The sequence below is a fragment of the Mustela nivalis genome (genome assembly GCF_964662115.1).
Source record: "Mustela nivalis genome assembly, chromosome: 3".
NCBI classification, from domain to species: domain Eukaryota; kingdom Metazoa; phylum Chordata; class Mammalia; order Carnivora; family Mustelidae; genus Mustela; species Mustela nivalis.
The window spans coordinates 64,445,593-64,463,759 of NC_139022.1; the positions used below are offsets into that span (position 1 = coordinate 64,445,593).

The 18,167-nt window shown below is 36.7% G+C and overlaps 1 protein-coding gene across 7 annotated transcripts in view; it reads left to right on the plus strand.

Annotated features, from left to right (window-relative positions):
• ARB2A (ARB2 cotranscriptional regulator A) overlaps window positions 1–18,167 on the plus strand; it is a 424,835-nt gene that overhangs the window by 402,141 nt on the left and 4,527 nt on the right. For 2 of the 7 annotated variants that reach the window (XM_082723964.1, XM_082723969.1), the window contains one exon: window positions 12,693–12,810. The exons of the other annotated variants lie outside the window; for them this stretch is intronic. In XM_082723964.1, the coding sequence (XP_082580090.1) occupies window positions 12,693–12,766 (74 nt within the window). In that variant the 3' untranslated portion in view covers window positions 12,767–12,810. The remainder of the gene's footprint in view (window positions 1–12,692; window positions 12,811–18,167) is intronic. 7 annotated transcript variants of the gene reach the window in all.

Here is an 18,167-nt window from a genome sequence, read left to right on the forward strand (position 1 = left end):
ACTGTCTTTTTAAACATCTGTAAAAATGGATGGAAATAAAAGGAAATAATTATTAAACCTTCATAGTTTTCATTCTGTGATCCTGGACTAGATTCTGTACTAGACAGTAAAAGTGCCGTATGGACAACTGGCAAAATTGGCAAACAAATGGTAGAGTAAAAAAGTATCCTATAAATGTAAAATCTGAATGTGATAACTGTAGTTGCTTAGGAAAATTTTGTTGTTGGTAGCAAATACATACTAAAAGGCATGTTATTAGCATGCCTCTCAAATAGTTCAGAAAAAAATTATATTTGTGTATATGCATGTGTATGTATATATACAAAGTAGAAGAGTAAATAATGAAAACAAATACGATAGATATTTTTAAAAATGAAAATCTGAGTTAAAGTTATTTAGGAGCCAGTCTTATTATTTTTGTGACTTTTTTGTGACTCTGAAGTTATTTTTAAAGCAAAGTTTATTTTTAAATTTAATACTTCTGGGTTCATTTTCTTAGCATACATGCAAATCAGTGCTTTTCATTTCTCAATCAAAAACATCAGAATCATATCACTAAACATAATTTATCACTAAATTTTATGATACTTTTAATAAAAGAAAATTTGGAACTTGAACTGCTAACCAAAAGAATATCTTCATGTTTGAATTTACTTGCAAAATAGTGATGGTCTTAGGAACGTAGAAATAGAGAAAAAATACTGACTGAATAGAAAAATTTTTATTAAGAACAACATAGTTACAAATGAATTTTATTTCCAAAGTTGTTTTAAATGATATTGTTCATAAAAATATCCACTCAAATTGTGTATGTTTTCTACCATATGTAACACTGTAATTAAGCATCTGTCAACATTTCTAGCGGTTTTAAATTTGTATAGTCTTGCTCTGGGGCCTAAAACTTCACTACTTAAATGGTTTAACCAGAGACTTCATTAAAAAACAAGAATTTTTTTCTTTCTTTTTGATAGGTTACTGAATAATACAAGAATGACTGTCACTATATAGATTAACAAATATGAAGATTATTTTTCCCCTTGTGAAAATCTAAAATAGTTTTAATCCCCAAGTTTTAATTTGCCTTGTGAGATTAGTCCAGTCACTTTTAGGGTAATTTTTCAATAGTCATCTGAGAGCAAATGCTCGTCTTCCCTCAGTCAAGACACATCCAGGGTGCTTTTTTAGCAAAAAAGATAATGATACGGATATAATGAAAGAACAGATACACAGATTTTTTAAACATACTGGGCTAACCTATGACATTAGTAGTTATTTCTCTACTGAATTAGCTGTTTCCATAGCATACCACTGTGGCATGGGTCATCATTTTATTTGGTGACATGGCTCCTATGTTAACTTCTCTGTTTAATACCCACCTTTAAAAATCTAACCAGGAAAACTGGGCCTAGGGTGCCTGGGCGGCTCAGTCGTTATCATCTGCCTCGGCTCAGGTCATGATTCCAAGGTCCTGGAATTGAACCCAGAATCAGGCTCCCTGCTCAGCAGGAAGTCTGCTTCTCCCTCTCCCACTCCCCCGCCCACTCAAATAAATAAATAAAATCTTTAAAAAGAAAAAGAAAACTGGGTCTTATAGCAAGTTTTCATCTGGCTTTAAAAGATTAAATTCATGAGGCAATGAGGAAAGGAGAAGAATGTTGATGGAAATTAAATAGAAAAATGCATTAAATGTTTGCATTCTTTTTTGCCTGTGGTATACTGGTTACCTACTGGTAAGAAGGTGCTTCCAGTTTGGGCTATTCTCTTGCTGAAGCTTCCACATATTCTAGTCTTATTCCCCTCTGGTCAACAGAGGGTAATTGTGAATGTTCCTGAACCCTCTTTACAGGATCCAGTCTGTACTGTGATATGTAGAGAATATTTATCCTATAAAACTAGGTGAATCATTTAGCATTCAAACCCATTCTTTGATCTAGTTGAGCTTACCAGCTCAGGAAAAGAGCATGAAAATGGAAAAAAGAATCTTGAACCCAAATGTCGTCTTAAAGTCTGCATTGGCATACCAGCAATACTCTCCTTTTCCCACTTAACCTACTGAAACAAGAAGTAACGCCATAGGGCTCATTACTTTAAGAATAAAGTAAGGGATCAGCTACCTTAAACTGGAATCAAGTATTGGCTTATACCCTAGTTACCCTGTGTTGTAGACCGTAATAGTCTGGCATTTGGACTCCACTCTTTCAGGGGATATTTATGCAGAGGCTTTTAGGTGTCAGGCATGGCCCTAGGCAATAGGAATAAAGGGTGAACAAAACGAAGTCCCTGCCTTTGTAGAGCTTATGTTCTTATTTACTGGCACTGTGACCTTTCGCAAGCACCGTAACCTCTTCAGACTGCAGTTTTTCACCAGCACAAGGGCAGCACCATCTGCTTGGCAAAAATTATTCCCAGGTTTACATGAACTAGTGTGATAAGGTGCATAGTCCGGTGCCAGGAACACAGGAAACAGTTAATTTTAATTTTTACTTTTTTTTTTTAAGATTTATTTATGTATTTGAGTGAGAGAGAGAAAGAGAGAACAAGAGAGAGGGAGAGAGAATCTGAAACAGACTCCGTGCTGAGCTCAGAGACGGAGGTGGGTCTTGATTCCACAACCAGGAGATCATGACCTGAGCCAAAACTGAGAGTCAGATGCTTAACTGACTGTGCCACCCAGGCACTCCTTAACTTTTGTTTCTTAATGATGATAATAGTTACTAGGAATACATATTACAACCATACTACAACTTTAAACCTCCTAGCTTAAAAATGAATTTTTAAAATCCTCCACATTCTGTGGGCTATTTTTTTTTTAAGTACTAGGTCCAGCATGGTTCTTGAACTCATGACCCTGAGACCAAGAGTTGCATGTTCCACTGACTGAGCCAGCCAGGGCACCCCTCTATGGGCTATTTATTAGTAATGATATGTAGCTACAGTAATACCTGAGCTGAAAGTTTTACAGATGTGCTCTCCCATATGGACCTTTATATTTACTTATTCATCAGTTAAAATGAAATGAGTGGTTTTTTGTTGGTTTTTTGTTTTTTGTTTTTTGTTTTTTGTTTGTTTGTTTGAGCAAATCTTGGCCTTTTCTTCCCCACAGGCACTCCCTTAGCCCCTATTTCTTGTAGAGGGAATATCTGTTCGGGCACCTAACCTAGTTGGACTTCATAACCTCTGGGATAGCTATAAAAGCATATTGATGACCCCAAAATATCAAACATAATGTCGTCCAAGTTCTAGTAAGGAAATTAAAGTATTACCAGACAGCATGAGGGCACTTCAAGACTTCGAGGTTGAAGGTAACAACCTCAGACTTTCTGTTGTTCAAATCTTACTGGGCAAAAATATAGATAATACAATTATCAAAAAAATAATGGAGTTGTATAAAGGAGATACAGTCCATCCATTCCTTTAGATGGGATTAATTTTTCTCTTGAACAAGCCAGACTATTACAGACTATCAGGTCACCTGAAACACATTATTTCCATGTCCTCTGGGTGATTTCTCCCAAGTTGCTCTGTAGTGTTGTAGCATAAGTCTTGCACTAAGGACATAAGTGTAAAAACAGCTATTCTTCATACCTGGTTTGCTTTTACCACCTAGGTACAGTGCATCGTCATCTGCTGTATAACCTTCTTTGTATTGGTTAATAGGAAGTTCAGTCAAATTTTGGTCGCCGTCCATCAGTTGTACATGTCTTTATGCTAGTTGGCCTCATGTATTCATCTCGCCTTCTCCCTGCCTTTATCCTGTTTTTCTAACTCCTTTTACTCTTCATTCCTTTTTCTTCTCTTCTGCTATAACCTATATATACAAGTCATCTCAGACGCTTTTTTCAAGAACAGATGTGGATAAGTAACTATTAAATAAGCAAAAGTAACTCTGCTACTATTTTCTTACATAATGACACTATTAAAATTTTTCACTATTAAATCACTAAAGGCATATAACTTTTAACCTCTCTTTTCACAATTTGTAAATGTATTTTTCTAGTATATGGGTTATAGCATTCTTTATTAATGGGACTCCTAACACACTTTTGTCTTGATAATGTAGGTTTTCCTTCATTTGCAACTTCTTTTAAAAAGGGAAGTTTTCCTGTCTTCATTTTTCTACTAATGGATATAAATTATTGACCCAGAAGCTTTGAAATCTGACTAACTAAAGACATCTTATTTTCAATAATCAGCATCTTTCTTTTTTACTGTGTGGATTAATCCTCCACCTTTGTTAACCTTGCAAGTAGATCCACGGGCTTTTTCATCAGTATGACTTTTTAAATTTTGTCTGTGGAATAGAAGTAAAATAATAGATTCTCTCCACGTGTCAATGATACCCAATGGATAGATTTTATATTCTTTGGGAAATAATGCCTAGCCATTGCTACTTTAACAAGATCCAAGTAATAATTCTCACCCTGATTTTAAAATACTTGGGGGAGGAGGAGCCTGGGCGACTCAGTCAGTTAAGCACCCAACTCTTGATTTTGGCTCAGGACATGATCTCAGGATTCTAGTCTTGAGCCCACTCACTGTGGAGTCTGCTTAGGATTCTCTCTTCTGCTCTCTCTGCCCCTCCCCCAGGTCAGACTCTATATATAAAATAAATAAATAAAATATTTAAATAAGTAAATATTGGGAGCGGGGGAGCCTGGGTGGCTCAGACAGTTAAGCATCTGCCTTCAGCTCAGGTCATGATCCCAGATCCTGAGATCGAGCCCCACATCAGGTTGCCAGCTCAGTGGGAAGCCTGCTTCTCCCTCTCCCACTCACCCTCCTTGTGTTCGCTCTCTTGCTGTGTCTTGCTCTGTCAAATAAATAAATAAAATCTTAAAAAAAAAAAGTAAATACTGGGGGAAAGGACTTTCAATTATATTTATAATTAAATTTATAATGTTACTTAGAGCCAATATACAAAACAAAGAAGTGGGAATAATATGTACTTGTCAAATTCTGTAACACATGTAAAATATATTCTCCATCCATTACAGCATCTCACACCTCAATTAAAAGTATCTACAAACCTAGGGGCTCCTGGGTGCCTTATTCAGCCAAGTATCCAACTCTTGATTTTGGCTCAGATCATGATCTCAGGGTCCTGCTTCACTGGGCATGGAGCCTGCTAAGATTCTCTCTGTCCCTTTCCCCCTCCTCTCTCTCTCTCTTTCTCTCTCTGAAAGAAAGAAAGAAAGAAAGAAAGAAAGAAAGAAAGAAAGAAAGAAAGAAAAGAAAAGAAAAGAAAAGAAAGAGGGGAGAGAAAAAAAAAGAAAACAAAAGAGAAAGTTTTTACAAACCCAGAAGTAAATTTTTTTTTAATATTTTATTTATTTATTTGACAGAGATCACAAGTAGGCAGAGAGTCAGGCAGAGAGAGAGGAGGAAGCAGGCTCCCAGCAGAGAGCCCGATGTGGGGCTCGATCCCAAGACCCTGGGATCATGACCTGAGCCGAAGGCAGAGGCTTTAACCACTGAGCCACCCAGGCGCCCCCCAGAAGTAAATTTAATTCCTCAGAAGCTCCATGAGCAATAATGAAAGATTTCAGCCTCAAAGTCTTCTGGACAGTTGCACAAAAATCTATATGGAAAGCCCAGTTAGAGTTTTAAATGTTTTTAGGATAAAGTTCAGTGTAAGTACAGTAAGGATTATAATTATAAATAATCTTCATAACTCTTTCTAGTAATCATTAAGCCATATCTTGTTCTATTCAATCTTTATTATAAATCAGTCCCTAGTGGAACTTAAGTGCTCATGAATTTTCCCTATCCTGATTATCTGAAATATAATGTATTTAGTAATCAGTCCTGTCTAATATGTTTCCATGTCATTTTCTAAACTAGTCCACAGTAGGCATTTACTATGTTTATTTATTTGTGAATATATATATTTAACTAAAATCAGTGCATCTTTATCTTAATAGAAGATGTCATTCTTTATGTATTAATCCTGTTGTGCCAAGAAGTTCAGGATCCTCTAAAGATTCCTCCCATGTGCAAGGCAGTGGCATCCTGGGATTTTTTTTCCTTAGATACTCAGAGAGGAAATCTTTGGGGAAGAGAACTAGTAAGGAAATTAAGGTATTACCAGACAGCGTGAGGGCAACTCTAGACTTGGAGGTTGTTGAAGGTAACAAAAATAGTCTATTTCTACATTACTAACTAGGATGAAAAGAAATCACATTGTTAAGAACATAAATGACACTCTAGAAGCTGTCAGTGTCTGTTTTAAGGTAAGAGAAAGCTTTCATGACCAACAGTCAGTAACTAGATGACATGACCTGACAGAGCTAGGTCTTTTTTAAGTCTAACATCAAGAAATCAATGAAAATAGAAAATGTTGTCATTTCATGCCAGCTTTATATTATTAATAATAATTTGCCTTATGTGATATTTTACTCATCTCAGTAGTTAGTGGTATAAATATATTTGAGGCTATTTTAAAAGTTTTCCTTAATTTATAACTGGAGGAAATAAAAGCTATTAGAATAAGAAAAGAATGAAGTGTTTCACATATGTTATGATCATTTATATAGAATATTCAAAATCTATAGATAAATCTTTTGGATGAAATGTATAACTTAGCAAGGTTGCTGGATACAAAATCATTATACAAAAGTCAATTGTATTTCTATATGCCAACAACAAGTATTTAAAGGTCTATTTATAGTAGTATCACCAAATATGCAGTACTAAAAAGTAAAGCTAAGACATATATCATGTTTGAAGATTCAGTCACTCAGCATAGTAAAGATGTTATTTCTCTCCAGATTGATGTACAGGCTTAACATAATTCCTGTCAAAATCCCAGCAAGATTTTTTTGTAGATATAAACTTCTAGAATCCACCAAACCACTGTTACTTCTGGTACCAGTTGCAACTTGGTGTCCCTAAGACTACCTTCAGGTTTGATCATTTGCCAGAAATACAGAACTCACTGAAAGCTGTTCTACTCACAGTGAGTCTAGTATAGCAGAAGGAGGGTACATATTAAAATCAGACGAGGAAGAGACATGTAAGGCACAGTGTGGGAAAGTTCCAAGGATGAGTTCCCAGTGGGCCTCTTCAAGTCAAGTCACAAACAGTGCTGTCTTCTTTTAGCAAGAGTGTGTGAGAAGACACACAGAGTATTGCAAATCAGGGAAGCTCACCTAAGCCTTGGTGTCCAAGTTTTTCCTGGAACTCGGTTATATTGACATGGTTGACCATCTGGTGGTACAATGACTCTGGAAAATAGTGGGCAGTTTCTTTAAAAACTGAACTTGTAACTAATATATAGCATGTGCACTCTTGAGCATTTATCCCAGAAAAATGAATATTATTGCACATAAAAATTTGTCCATGAATGTTTATAGAAGCTTTATTCATAATAACCCCAAAACTGGAAACAACCCAGAATAGTTAAACAAACTGTATTACATCCATACCATGGAATACCACTCAGCAATATAAAGGAACAATTTCTTGATACAAAACAATCTGGCTAAATCTCCAAAGAACTAAGATGAGTGAAAAAGCCAATCCCAAAATATTATATACTGTATAATTCCATGCATATAACTTCCTTGAAGTGACAAAATTATAGAAATGGAGAACAGATTAGTGAGGGAGGGGCCGGCAGAGAAGTGACCAGGGCTGTAAAAGACTAGAAAAAAACTAGACCACTCTCATATTATATTATGGTGTTTCGTCAATACTACTATTGACGAAAAGTATAAAAGGGGCACTGAATGAATCTGTTATTTCTTACAAGTGTTTATGAATCTATTTATCTCAAAATTATCTCAAAATAAAAAGCATACTTAATAGTTTAATTAATCTAAAAATGAAGTTCAAATTCTCTATGGAGAAAATGATAAAGCCTAATTAAGAAGCATAAAAAATGATCTAAATAAGTGGCAAAATATATAATGGTCATTGATTGGAAGACTCAGTATTGTAAATATATCAGTTCTCCCCAAATTGGACTATACGCTTTAGCATAATTCCAAATATTTTAAGTGACTTGGACAATCTATAATGATTACTTTACTGTGTCCTCTTTCCTCTCTGCTTTCTTCCTCCTTCTGTTGGCTGCAAAACAAACGTATCTGCTTTTGAAAGACTGACAAAACAATACAAAAGATGACGTGGTTACAAAAGTTCATATAGTAGTTTATTTTTATGTATTCTGAATACCAGTAGCACTTTGCTTTCCAAATTCACAAGTTTTTACTGCCATGATCTTCTGTATGACTCCTTTTCTCTAATTTCAAAGTGGGAATTATTGTTAAAATAGTGCAAAAACCACAGAAAAGGCTTATGATTTTATGCTTTATTTTATTTTAATAGCATTTAATAAGCATCAGTTTTCTGGTGAATTCTGTTTCAGGCAGTTGTCTATATAACAAACATCTATTAGTCCTCAACCATGATTTCTGGGATAAAATGTTTTGAAGCATTACCCCCCACCACCAAAGAATATGGAGATAAAGCAAGATATTTTTCATACATGAAATAACTAAACAGAACAATTAGATGACAGTACAGTATACACTATATAAAAATACCAAAACAAAAAGGGAGTAGCTGCTATGGGGCAAAGCTAACCAAAGACAGCTTATTAGAGGAATAAATATTGAACTGGATCTTAAAGCAATCAGACATACATCTTCTGAAATATTTTACTATTTCAGTGTCCTATTAATTTGTAAATACTGACTATATATGTGCAAAATGTCTGTGTGCCTTTGGCCTGTTACAACCTCTCTTAACTTTAGATTTCTTACCTATGAAATAAAACTGTTGGATAAAATTTTATCCAGAGTCCTTTCCACGTCTTTACTTTTATATTTGGTATGTTTCTATCTGCATCTAAATTTAGATCAAGCCAACTACATCTTGGGAATACAAGCTCTCGAATAATTACAGTTAAAATTTTCTAAGAGTTCTCAGTTCTGACACTTATCTAAACCCCTTTTTGATGCTGGCAAACTGTATTTACTAGATAAGCACAACATTTTAGCTAAAGAGATCTGGAAGATACTTGAGTATTTGTCAGTGCTTATCAACTAGTCGCTAATGGACTGTGGATCATCACCTCATCAGTTTTTTGAAGAGAGCAAGAAAAACATTGTAACTTCCTTCAGCTTTTAGTTATAGAGTGTCCAACTGTCATTATATTCCAATTTTAAAGGAATTTCTTTCTTAACTCCAAAAGCTAACATATACTTCAACATAAGGTATATTTATCAATCTGCATTAAAAATGAGTAAAGTTTGACCGCAGCCTCTTCAGAACTTTACAATGATAATTTCTTCTCTGGCTGAACTTCAGAATCACAGATGTCCAGTCTGTGAGATTCTGAAAAGTTTTTAAAAATGTCAATTGAGCAGGGCCTTGGATGATAGGGGATACTTACAGAAGAATTGGGAAATAAACTGAGAAAAGAAGCCTGGAGCCAGATAATAGAAAACTTTAAGGAATTTCTACTTGATTTAATAGGTTATGGAGACTGTTGGATATTTTTGAACAGAGAAAGAGGCATATGACACAAATGATACTTTAGAGTTTTTCATCTGGTAGCAAGTCAGGTACAAAATAAAGGAGAGGTTGAAGGCAATGAAATGAGTTAGGAGAAAGTTTCAAAAACCTAAATGATGGATCATTAAATCTAGAGTGATAACAGAGGGATTGGAAAGGGAGAGGAGATTGAAAAAACTTTGCTGTCAAGATTTGGTAACTGGATCAGAAGATCACAAACAAGGGAGGAGGAAAAATGAAAGATGGCCGAGAGGCTTTGAGCTGGAGTAGTTAAGAGAATGTTGTGTCCATTCATAGAAATGAAGAACTCAGTGGAAATGCCTGCATGGAGAGTAAGCCCAGCATTTTCCTCTGGACTGCTTGCAGAAATGCAATGCTGTGACAGCATATTCTCCCTCCCAGTACCTTCCCACCACACACAACAGTACTTCTAAGGGCTGAGAAAGCAGAGGTATCAGCATAAATCACAAGGGCAAAATTGTTAGGGAAATGCTTTTTGTAGTTCAACTCCATTTTGTATTCAGTTCTTGGAAATATTATTTTATTAGTCTCTTTCAACTCTTACTGCATATTACTATTACTATATCATTAATTTATTTATGTGAACTAGCAGTAAGGGGATTTTATACTCCGAAGTGTGTAGAAGAGTGTGCCCCGGAGAATACTCTAGAGGTGGGTGGAGTCGATAAATGCAATCAGGATGAATGTAGTCCTTCATTCGAACTCCCCATAATCCATTCACCATTCACTTATCACTCTGTATTTTTTTTTATAACATAAGTCAGATTTCATTCTCCTCTGCTCAAAACTCTGCCAACAGCCCCTTCACTGCACTTGGAATAAAATCCAAACCTTTCACTATGGCCTTCTATGGGTTGGGAGCTGCCCAAGTGGTCTTCTACCACTTCCCCCTGACCCACAGTGCTCCAGCACTCTAGTGTTTCAGTTCCTCAACTGTGAGAAGCCCTTTCCTCCTCAGAACCCCTGCTCCTGCTCCCGCTCCTCCAGAACTCTCTCGGCCGCTGCACTCTGCCCCCAGACCTTTGTCTGCCTTGCCATTCAGGTCTCAAGTCAGAAGTCTTCACCCCTTCTAAATTGATGACTGTCTCCCCTCATCCCACCTCTATGCCTTCCTCTTTCTCTTCACATGCCCTTGTGGTGTTTTCTGCACAGTGTTCTGACTCTCAGAAATGGTCATGTTCACTGGTTTACTTGTTTATTATCTACCATCTGCACTAGCATGAATTCTTTAAGAGTGGGGCATTTTGACATCATGTCCACCACTGCGTCCTCAGCCCCAAGAAATAGTCCCTGACAAACAATAAATACATGTACGAATGTATAAATTAATCAGTCACAGAATCTCTGGAAAAACTGTCTGTCCACAAAATATATTATTATTTAGGTACTCCTGGGTGGGCTCAGCAGGTTAAAGCCTCTGCCTTCAGCTCAGGTCATGATCCCAGGATCCTGGGATCGAGCCCCACATCGGGCTCTCTGCTTAGCAGAGAGCCTGCTTCCTCCTCTCTCTCTCTCTCTCTCTGCCTACTTGTGATTTCTGTCTGCCAAATAAATAAATAAAATCTTTAAAAATGTATATTATTTAGAGTAGACTCCATGATTTAGAGAGGAGGACCACAAAAGAATATTTCAACTAGTAAATGGTTTGGTTTGGTTTGGTTTGACTTTGAAATAAGGGAAGTATTTTGCAGTTCATTCCCTTTCTCCCTCACTTCCTCCACTCTCTCTAGCTCCTCCCCTTCCCCCATACCTGCAGAGTGAAACTAGCAGCTGTAAGTCATAGGTATCTTCTAGTAACAGACAGAAAAGCCAGGAGAAAGGGAAGCCTGACAAGATACCTGTCAGGTGGTACCAGCCCTGTTTGGCAGAGCGTTGTTTTAAAATGAGTCCAGGGGTGGCTCAGTGGGTTAAAGCCTCTGCCTTCCACTGAGGTCATAATCTCAGGGTCCTGGGATCAAGCCCCAAGCCCTGCATCAGGCTCTCTGCTCTGCGGGGAGCCTGCTTCCCTTCCTTGCTCTCTGCCGGCCTCTTTGCCTGCTTGTGATCTCTGTCTGCCAAATATATAAATAAAACCTTTCAAAAAATAAAATAAAATGGAGTCCAGAAAATAGATAGAGAAAGAGAGAAAGAAAGAAAGAAAAGAAAAGGAAGGAAGGACTCCAGTAAAGCTCTTCGCTGATGATTGTGTTAGGAATAATAGAATTAGGAACCTATACTTAACAGAAATAACTATATTTTTGGTTCTGTGCATTCCTTTGTTCAGGGCTCTATTCTCTTACAATCCCTTAGTAAAGTTACTTTGGAAAATGACAAAGGGAAACTGGTAAAAGGGAGCATTTGCCACACCTACGCTCAAATTTTAAAAGGAAACAGTATCCCTGGAGGTCAGGCCTTATGGCAATAGTAGGAGTAGTACATGGGACAAGAATTAAAACCAAAGAAAGCACTTCTACACCAGCTATCTGGGTTTGATAGGCAATTGAAGCAATAAAAATATATTTATTCATTTTTTATTGGTTAGGCAGTGGATTCGAAATAGAGGTCTTCTAGGTGTAATGCCAGAGAACCACAGCTACTGCAGGCTGTCTGCTCTGCCTTAGAGTAAGTCGGCTGCCCAGAGTTGTTTCCTGGGTCTTAACATGTCCTGTGCCATACCCACCCCCCACTTCACCCTCCACCCCACCTCCAGCTCCTCTTCCAAAGATGAGAGATCTAGAAAAGAAGCTGAAGGAAAGAACAGGATGCCGAGAAGCTGCAAGTGACTCAAAAGTTTCTACCACTGAGTTTCTGTCTTTGTTTCAGCCTGTCTTTTATTTCTTTTTTTTTTTTAAGATTTATTTATTTATTTATTTGACAGAGAGAGATCACAAGTAGGCAGAGAGGCAGGCAGAGAGAGAGAGAGGAGGAAGCAGGCTCCCTGCTGAGCAGAGAGCCCGATGCGGGACTCGATCCCAGGACCCTGAGATCATGACCTGAGCCGAAGGCAGCGGCTTCACCCACTGAGCTTGACAACTTGCCTTCAGGCCTCAACAATTTCAGCTTTAACCAGTATTGCATTTTCAATACAATGGAAAGAGATTTGCCTATTTCTTACACAATTTAACAAGACAATGCAACATGTTTAGTAAGCTACTCTGTCTTTCATCACACAGTCACAGTGAACAGTCCACCCCACTCCATTTACCATCCCCCAGCAGTGGCTGAGTCTCACACTTCCGGTTTCTAACTTGGGAGAGTCTCCATTAGGAGCCCTTCTCTGTCCAAATATTGGTAAGTTGTGGGGGAGGGGGTGGTTAATGATGTTCTCCTTAGAAGCTCTAGAATTCATTTTAAAATGAATTTTAGTAGTTACGTTTTATTTCTTTTTAGAAGGCACATTATTTTTCAGTGCTCTGATATTTCTCTAATTCTTTATAACTCTCTAAAAATAACTGCTGGTGAGCTCATAAGTTCATTAGTTAATCCCAGTGGGACTCAATAATGCATATTACAGACCTCTTGATTTTTATAAATTAGATTTTCTCAAGAATTCCCTTACCTGTTATTATCAACATAGCTATATTGACAGGGTCTTCATTACTTCCTAATTGCCCATATTCCTTTTTCTTGTTAAAGATCAATTTTTAAAATCAAACCTTGTCATTTTGAAGGTATCATAGACATGTTATCTTGTTAATATTAATGTTTCATATCTTTCTAGGTTTTTTTCCTCTTCCCCTTTATCTTAGGAAACAAAATTGTTTCATTACCCATTGCTTTAAAAAGGAAAACTTTTTGTGTGTGAGGGAGGGAATTGGAGATTGTCAGTGAGAGAATGGGGATCACATGCTAGTTTCCCATGCCCCAAAACAAAGACATAAAAATTATGTTTTGTATTCAATAGTGACTCTGTCAACAGTTACATTCCCTATTCCAAACCAGACCGTAAAATGTAAATTATGCATAGATTGTTGAAATTATTCCATGACCTTTTGGTCTAGTACCATGTAAAATAAGGCGACAAGCAATAATTAGAATAGCAAATAGCTGACCAAGAAATTCTTCTAAATTATCTTTTTGGTGAGAACTTAGACTGTCCATTATTATATTAGTAAACCTCATCACTGGCAAATTGTATGTGTGTGTGTAGTGTCTGTGTCTGCAGTGTGTGTGTGTGTAAGTGTGTGTGTGTGTGTGTGTGTGTGTGTGTGTGTAATATCACTTGAAGGATGATTATTTGCTTTCCCAGACATTTCTTGACTTTATTAAAAGATTCGTTGAAGAGGTAAATAACCCACTTCTTCCTTTAAAGAAATTCTATTTACAGAAATTCTATTTACATATAAGTTTTTAAGACATCTACAGCGTAAAATGAGGTACAGCTTCAGACTAGTCTACATCTGCCAAAGTAAACATCAGGATTTTGGCTGCTAACTTACTAGCATATTTTGGCATAGTTTTTGCCCAAAAAATATGTAAGCACTAAGATCAAGTGAAGAGGAGTGTGGACAAGGCAGACTTGTAAGAAACACTTGGATTGAAGTCATCACAGGGAATAGACAAGACAGAAGATACAGCAATGTTTTCTTCTCTCTTATCCTATTCTTTGAGCATTCTACTCTCAGTGCTATTTCCAACCATTTTTTCTTTAATTTCTAAATGCTATTATATAAATGTAGCCTCCCTCTTTCTCTGTTCCATTATAAGAGACTTTTTTCAAAATATATAGTCTTTGGGGAAAACAAATGACACATTTTAGCAATTTGATCTTTCTCATATGATATACAGTCTCATACTTCATACTTTAAGTTTCTGATCCCTTTGACCATTTGTGCTATCTTTATGACTTTGAAATTCGCTACAGTTCATTTTTTTTAAACAGGTATAGGTAAAGAATAAATATTCAATATAGTATTTTTTTTAATATTTTATTTATTTATTTGACAGATAGAAATCACAAGTAGTCGGAGAGGCAGGCAGAGAGAGAGAGAGAGGGAAGCAGGCTCCCTGCTGAACAGAGAGCCCGATGCAGGACTCGATCACAGGACCCTGAGATCATGACCTGAGCCGAAGGCAGCAGTTTAACCCACTGAGCCACCCAGGTGCCCTCAATGTAGTATTTTATGGAGGATCTCCTGTCCCTACCTTTTGGTTATTTCGCAGTGAATAACATCATTGATAAACAATATGTATGGAAGAAACATTGAGAGAAATAAAAGGCATTCTCTGCGCTGTATAGGCTAAAAGAGATAGAGTGGAGTTCAGATTATAGGGAAAATTAATCTATAATATAATTTTTAAAATAATTAACTATTCATTTTGATTTAAGATGACACTGATCATCTAAATACCTCCCATTAAAACAAATGTTACACAGTACTTTTATTATCTTGAAATTAATTCTAAAGATAACATGATCCACCTACTTAGAAGATAGCTAAATTATTATAATTGCTCTAGTTAACACATAGAAGGAATAAAAGAAAAGTAACTCATAATAAAAATAATATGCATATCAACATTTTAAGTGCTCTAGAAACTCTACATAAGAAGGCATAATAACAGTAGTCAAGTACTTAGTCCTGTACATAAAATCACCAGGGATTCAACAGCTACAAATGCGGGCTGATGCGGGTGTGCTTATTGGTGACTCAACTTTCATGGGCAGTGATACCATCAGTGATGAGATTTTTTTCATAGGGTAAACCATTCTTGGTAATTATATAAACCACTCTTGCTTATTAATATTTTGAACAACATAAAGTACAAAATCCCTTCCATTTACATGGTAGTCGGATTCCTAGAAAATTCTGTGTATGTTCAAATGATGCCAAAAGTACTTTGAGAATATTTGTTAAACACATCTAAATTCTAATCCCATATAATTATAAACAGAGTTCTCAACTACATGAATAGCTGGTGGAATGTTTGCAAACGATGTGGGGGGCACCTGGGTGTCTCAGTTGGTTAAGCATCTGCCTTTGGCTTAGGTCATGATCCCAGTGTCCTGGCATTGAGCCCCATGTGGGGTTCTCTGTTCAGTGGGGTGAGTCTGCTTGCTTCTCCCTCTCCCTCTCCCTCCCCACCCCAGCTCGCTCTCTCAAATAAATAAATAAAATCTTTAAAACAAAGAAAGGGAGGGAAGAAGGGAAGGAAGGAGGGAGGAGAGGAGGGAGGAAGGAAGATGTGTGGGGTGCAAGACAATTCATTGTGCTCTACTGCCTTGCAAACTGCAGGATTTCTAGCTTCCCTGGTCTTCTTCTAAATGCCAATAGTTCTTACCAACCATCCTGACCACCAAAAATATCACTATAAGTTTCCTAAATGCCCCAGAAGCCACTACCATGCACATTAAGAATCACTTATTGAGACTGAACAAAGGCACTTTTTTGTAATGAAACACTGAGACCCTGTACTTTTTATTTTGATACTGAATTGATTCCGTGGATTAGGAAACTGAATTTGCCCCCAAAGTGAATTATCCAGAAAGAGCAAGACTGCCAATCTCAGAAAGATACAAAAAGCTTCCCCTATGAACATGGTGGGTATGGGAAACCCTTTACTACTATATGGGAACCTCTCTAGATTAAGAAAGTGGGGGTCTGAAAGTGAAAACAAGTTCATTGTCCTTAAAAAGAGGAGCTTTTGATTAGGATAAAGTTGTCCTAAAGGAAAAACTAAAAATCATGTTTATATCCTTCAAGTAACATGGTTAGTTTTGTTATTTTGAATGATTTTCCATATTACCTATACATCATTGCAGTTTATCAATAAATGGATGCTTTTTTGACTAGCCTGAATTTTCCACTTTTATGGGTTAGTGCTTCTGTCCTGATTGAATCATTTCTCCTTAAATGGTGTATTTTTTAACTACTAGAAAGCTGCTCTCAAAAGTTTCCATAATCTAAGCATTGCTATGGATAGATATTCATATTAATTTGTAAATATTTTCATTGAACTTTGGCTCTGACTTTTTGAAAAGGATCTCCAGACATGTTCTTGAAATGTATATGTGTAGCCCCAGGTGGATATGCAATTACCTAATTTCCAACTGCTATTTTAATAAAATTATTAAAAATCTATTTCAAGGGCACCTGGGTGGCTCAGTGGGTTAAGCCTCTGCCTTCGGCTCAGGTCATGATCTCAGGGTCCTGGGATAGAGTCCCGCATCTGGCTCTCTGCTCAGCAGGGAGCCAGCTTCCCTCTCTCTCTCTCTCTCTCTCTGCCTGCCTCTCTGCCTACTTGTGATTGCTGTTAAATAAATAAATAAAATCTTTAAAAAAAAAACCTATTTCAAAAAATTCTAAAAAGCCATTTTTTATATAAAATATTCACTTTACTACTCCTTAATTAAGGAAGAATTCTCCTACCCCTACTCGGTTCTCTGTAGTTCAGTTTCTAACCCACTTTGCTTATTACCTTTACTCCCACCGATTTCCCTCCCTCTGACAGAGCACACATTCTCATTATTTATACTCTTAAATTGCAGGGGTAAATGTTGAGAGCCAGTGCAGGTACTCAGTTATCTCAGGGACTTTGGTCTTTTCAACCCAGGACTAATCAAGCAGAGAGTCATCATAAGCTAAATCTAAAAAGCTTTTGTAGTGATTTTATCACCAGGGAAATTTGTTCATCCTTCAGAAAGATTGTCACCAGGAAAGAAAAAAATAAAGGAGTTAAAATTGCTTCAGACCATTGACTCCTTGGGTCCCTCTAGATTCCTAGATTGAATTGGTTTTCAAGGGGTGGGAGGAATTATGAGAAGAATTCCCTGAGAAAGCTTACAAATTGATCATAGCCTTGGTAACACTAGTAAGTGTAAGTGTGATCACTATGGAGGAAATGCCAAATCAGTCTGGAAGCATGGGAAATGAGAAAGGAAAAGAAGACAATTAACACCTTTCTTTCTTTCTTTCTTTCTTTCTTTCTTTCTTTCTTTCTTTCTTTCTTTCTTTCTTTCTTTTTTTCTTATTGTTTTTGGGGATGTGTGCTGCCATGTAGTATGCATCTGAGAATAGTCTTTCAAAAGGAAGAAATACAATTGGTTTTGAAGTATCTTATTATTATAAGTGCAATTAGTTATTGAAATGAAACTAGATTTGCAAGCACCATAGAAATAGGAACTGGAATTTCATAAACCTATCTAGAAACTAGGCCCCTTTCAAATATACCCAAAGTAGGTTTGTCTGAGCATATCTAGAACTTCTTACTTGGGCTTGGAGAATATGAATGCCTCCAAATTCAAAAGAATTCTTTAAGATTGTCAAATGAATAAATCAGTGAAAAATATAATAATAAATATGTGGGTGTTACATATATATTAAAGAACTTAAAAGTTTGCACAACTATTGATGAGGGCAGGCATATATATATATAATTTTTCCCCAAAAAATTCTATGAAGACTTGTCAAAATCAAGTCAGGCACTTTAGGATTTGCCAGGATAAACCTATACTAATCTCTCTCTCCCAATGAGTAACATTGAAATTTGCCCAAAATGGGTAAGCAAATGACCTCATTTTTTAATCTGAATACAGTAGTGTTGGAAGATATTTCTCAGGATATGACTTCAACACTAGATCGTAGTTCTCAGGGCAGGTTCATAAGGCCAAATTGCAGAGGAGAAGAGGATAAAAAGCATCCTTGTGA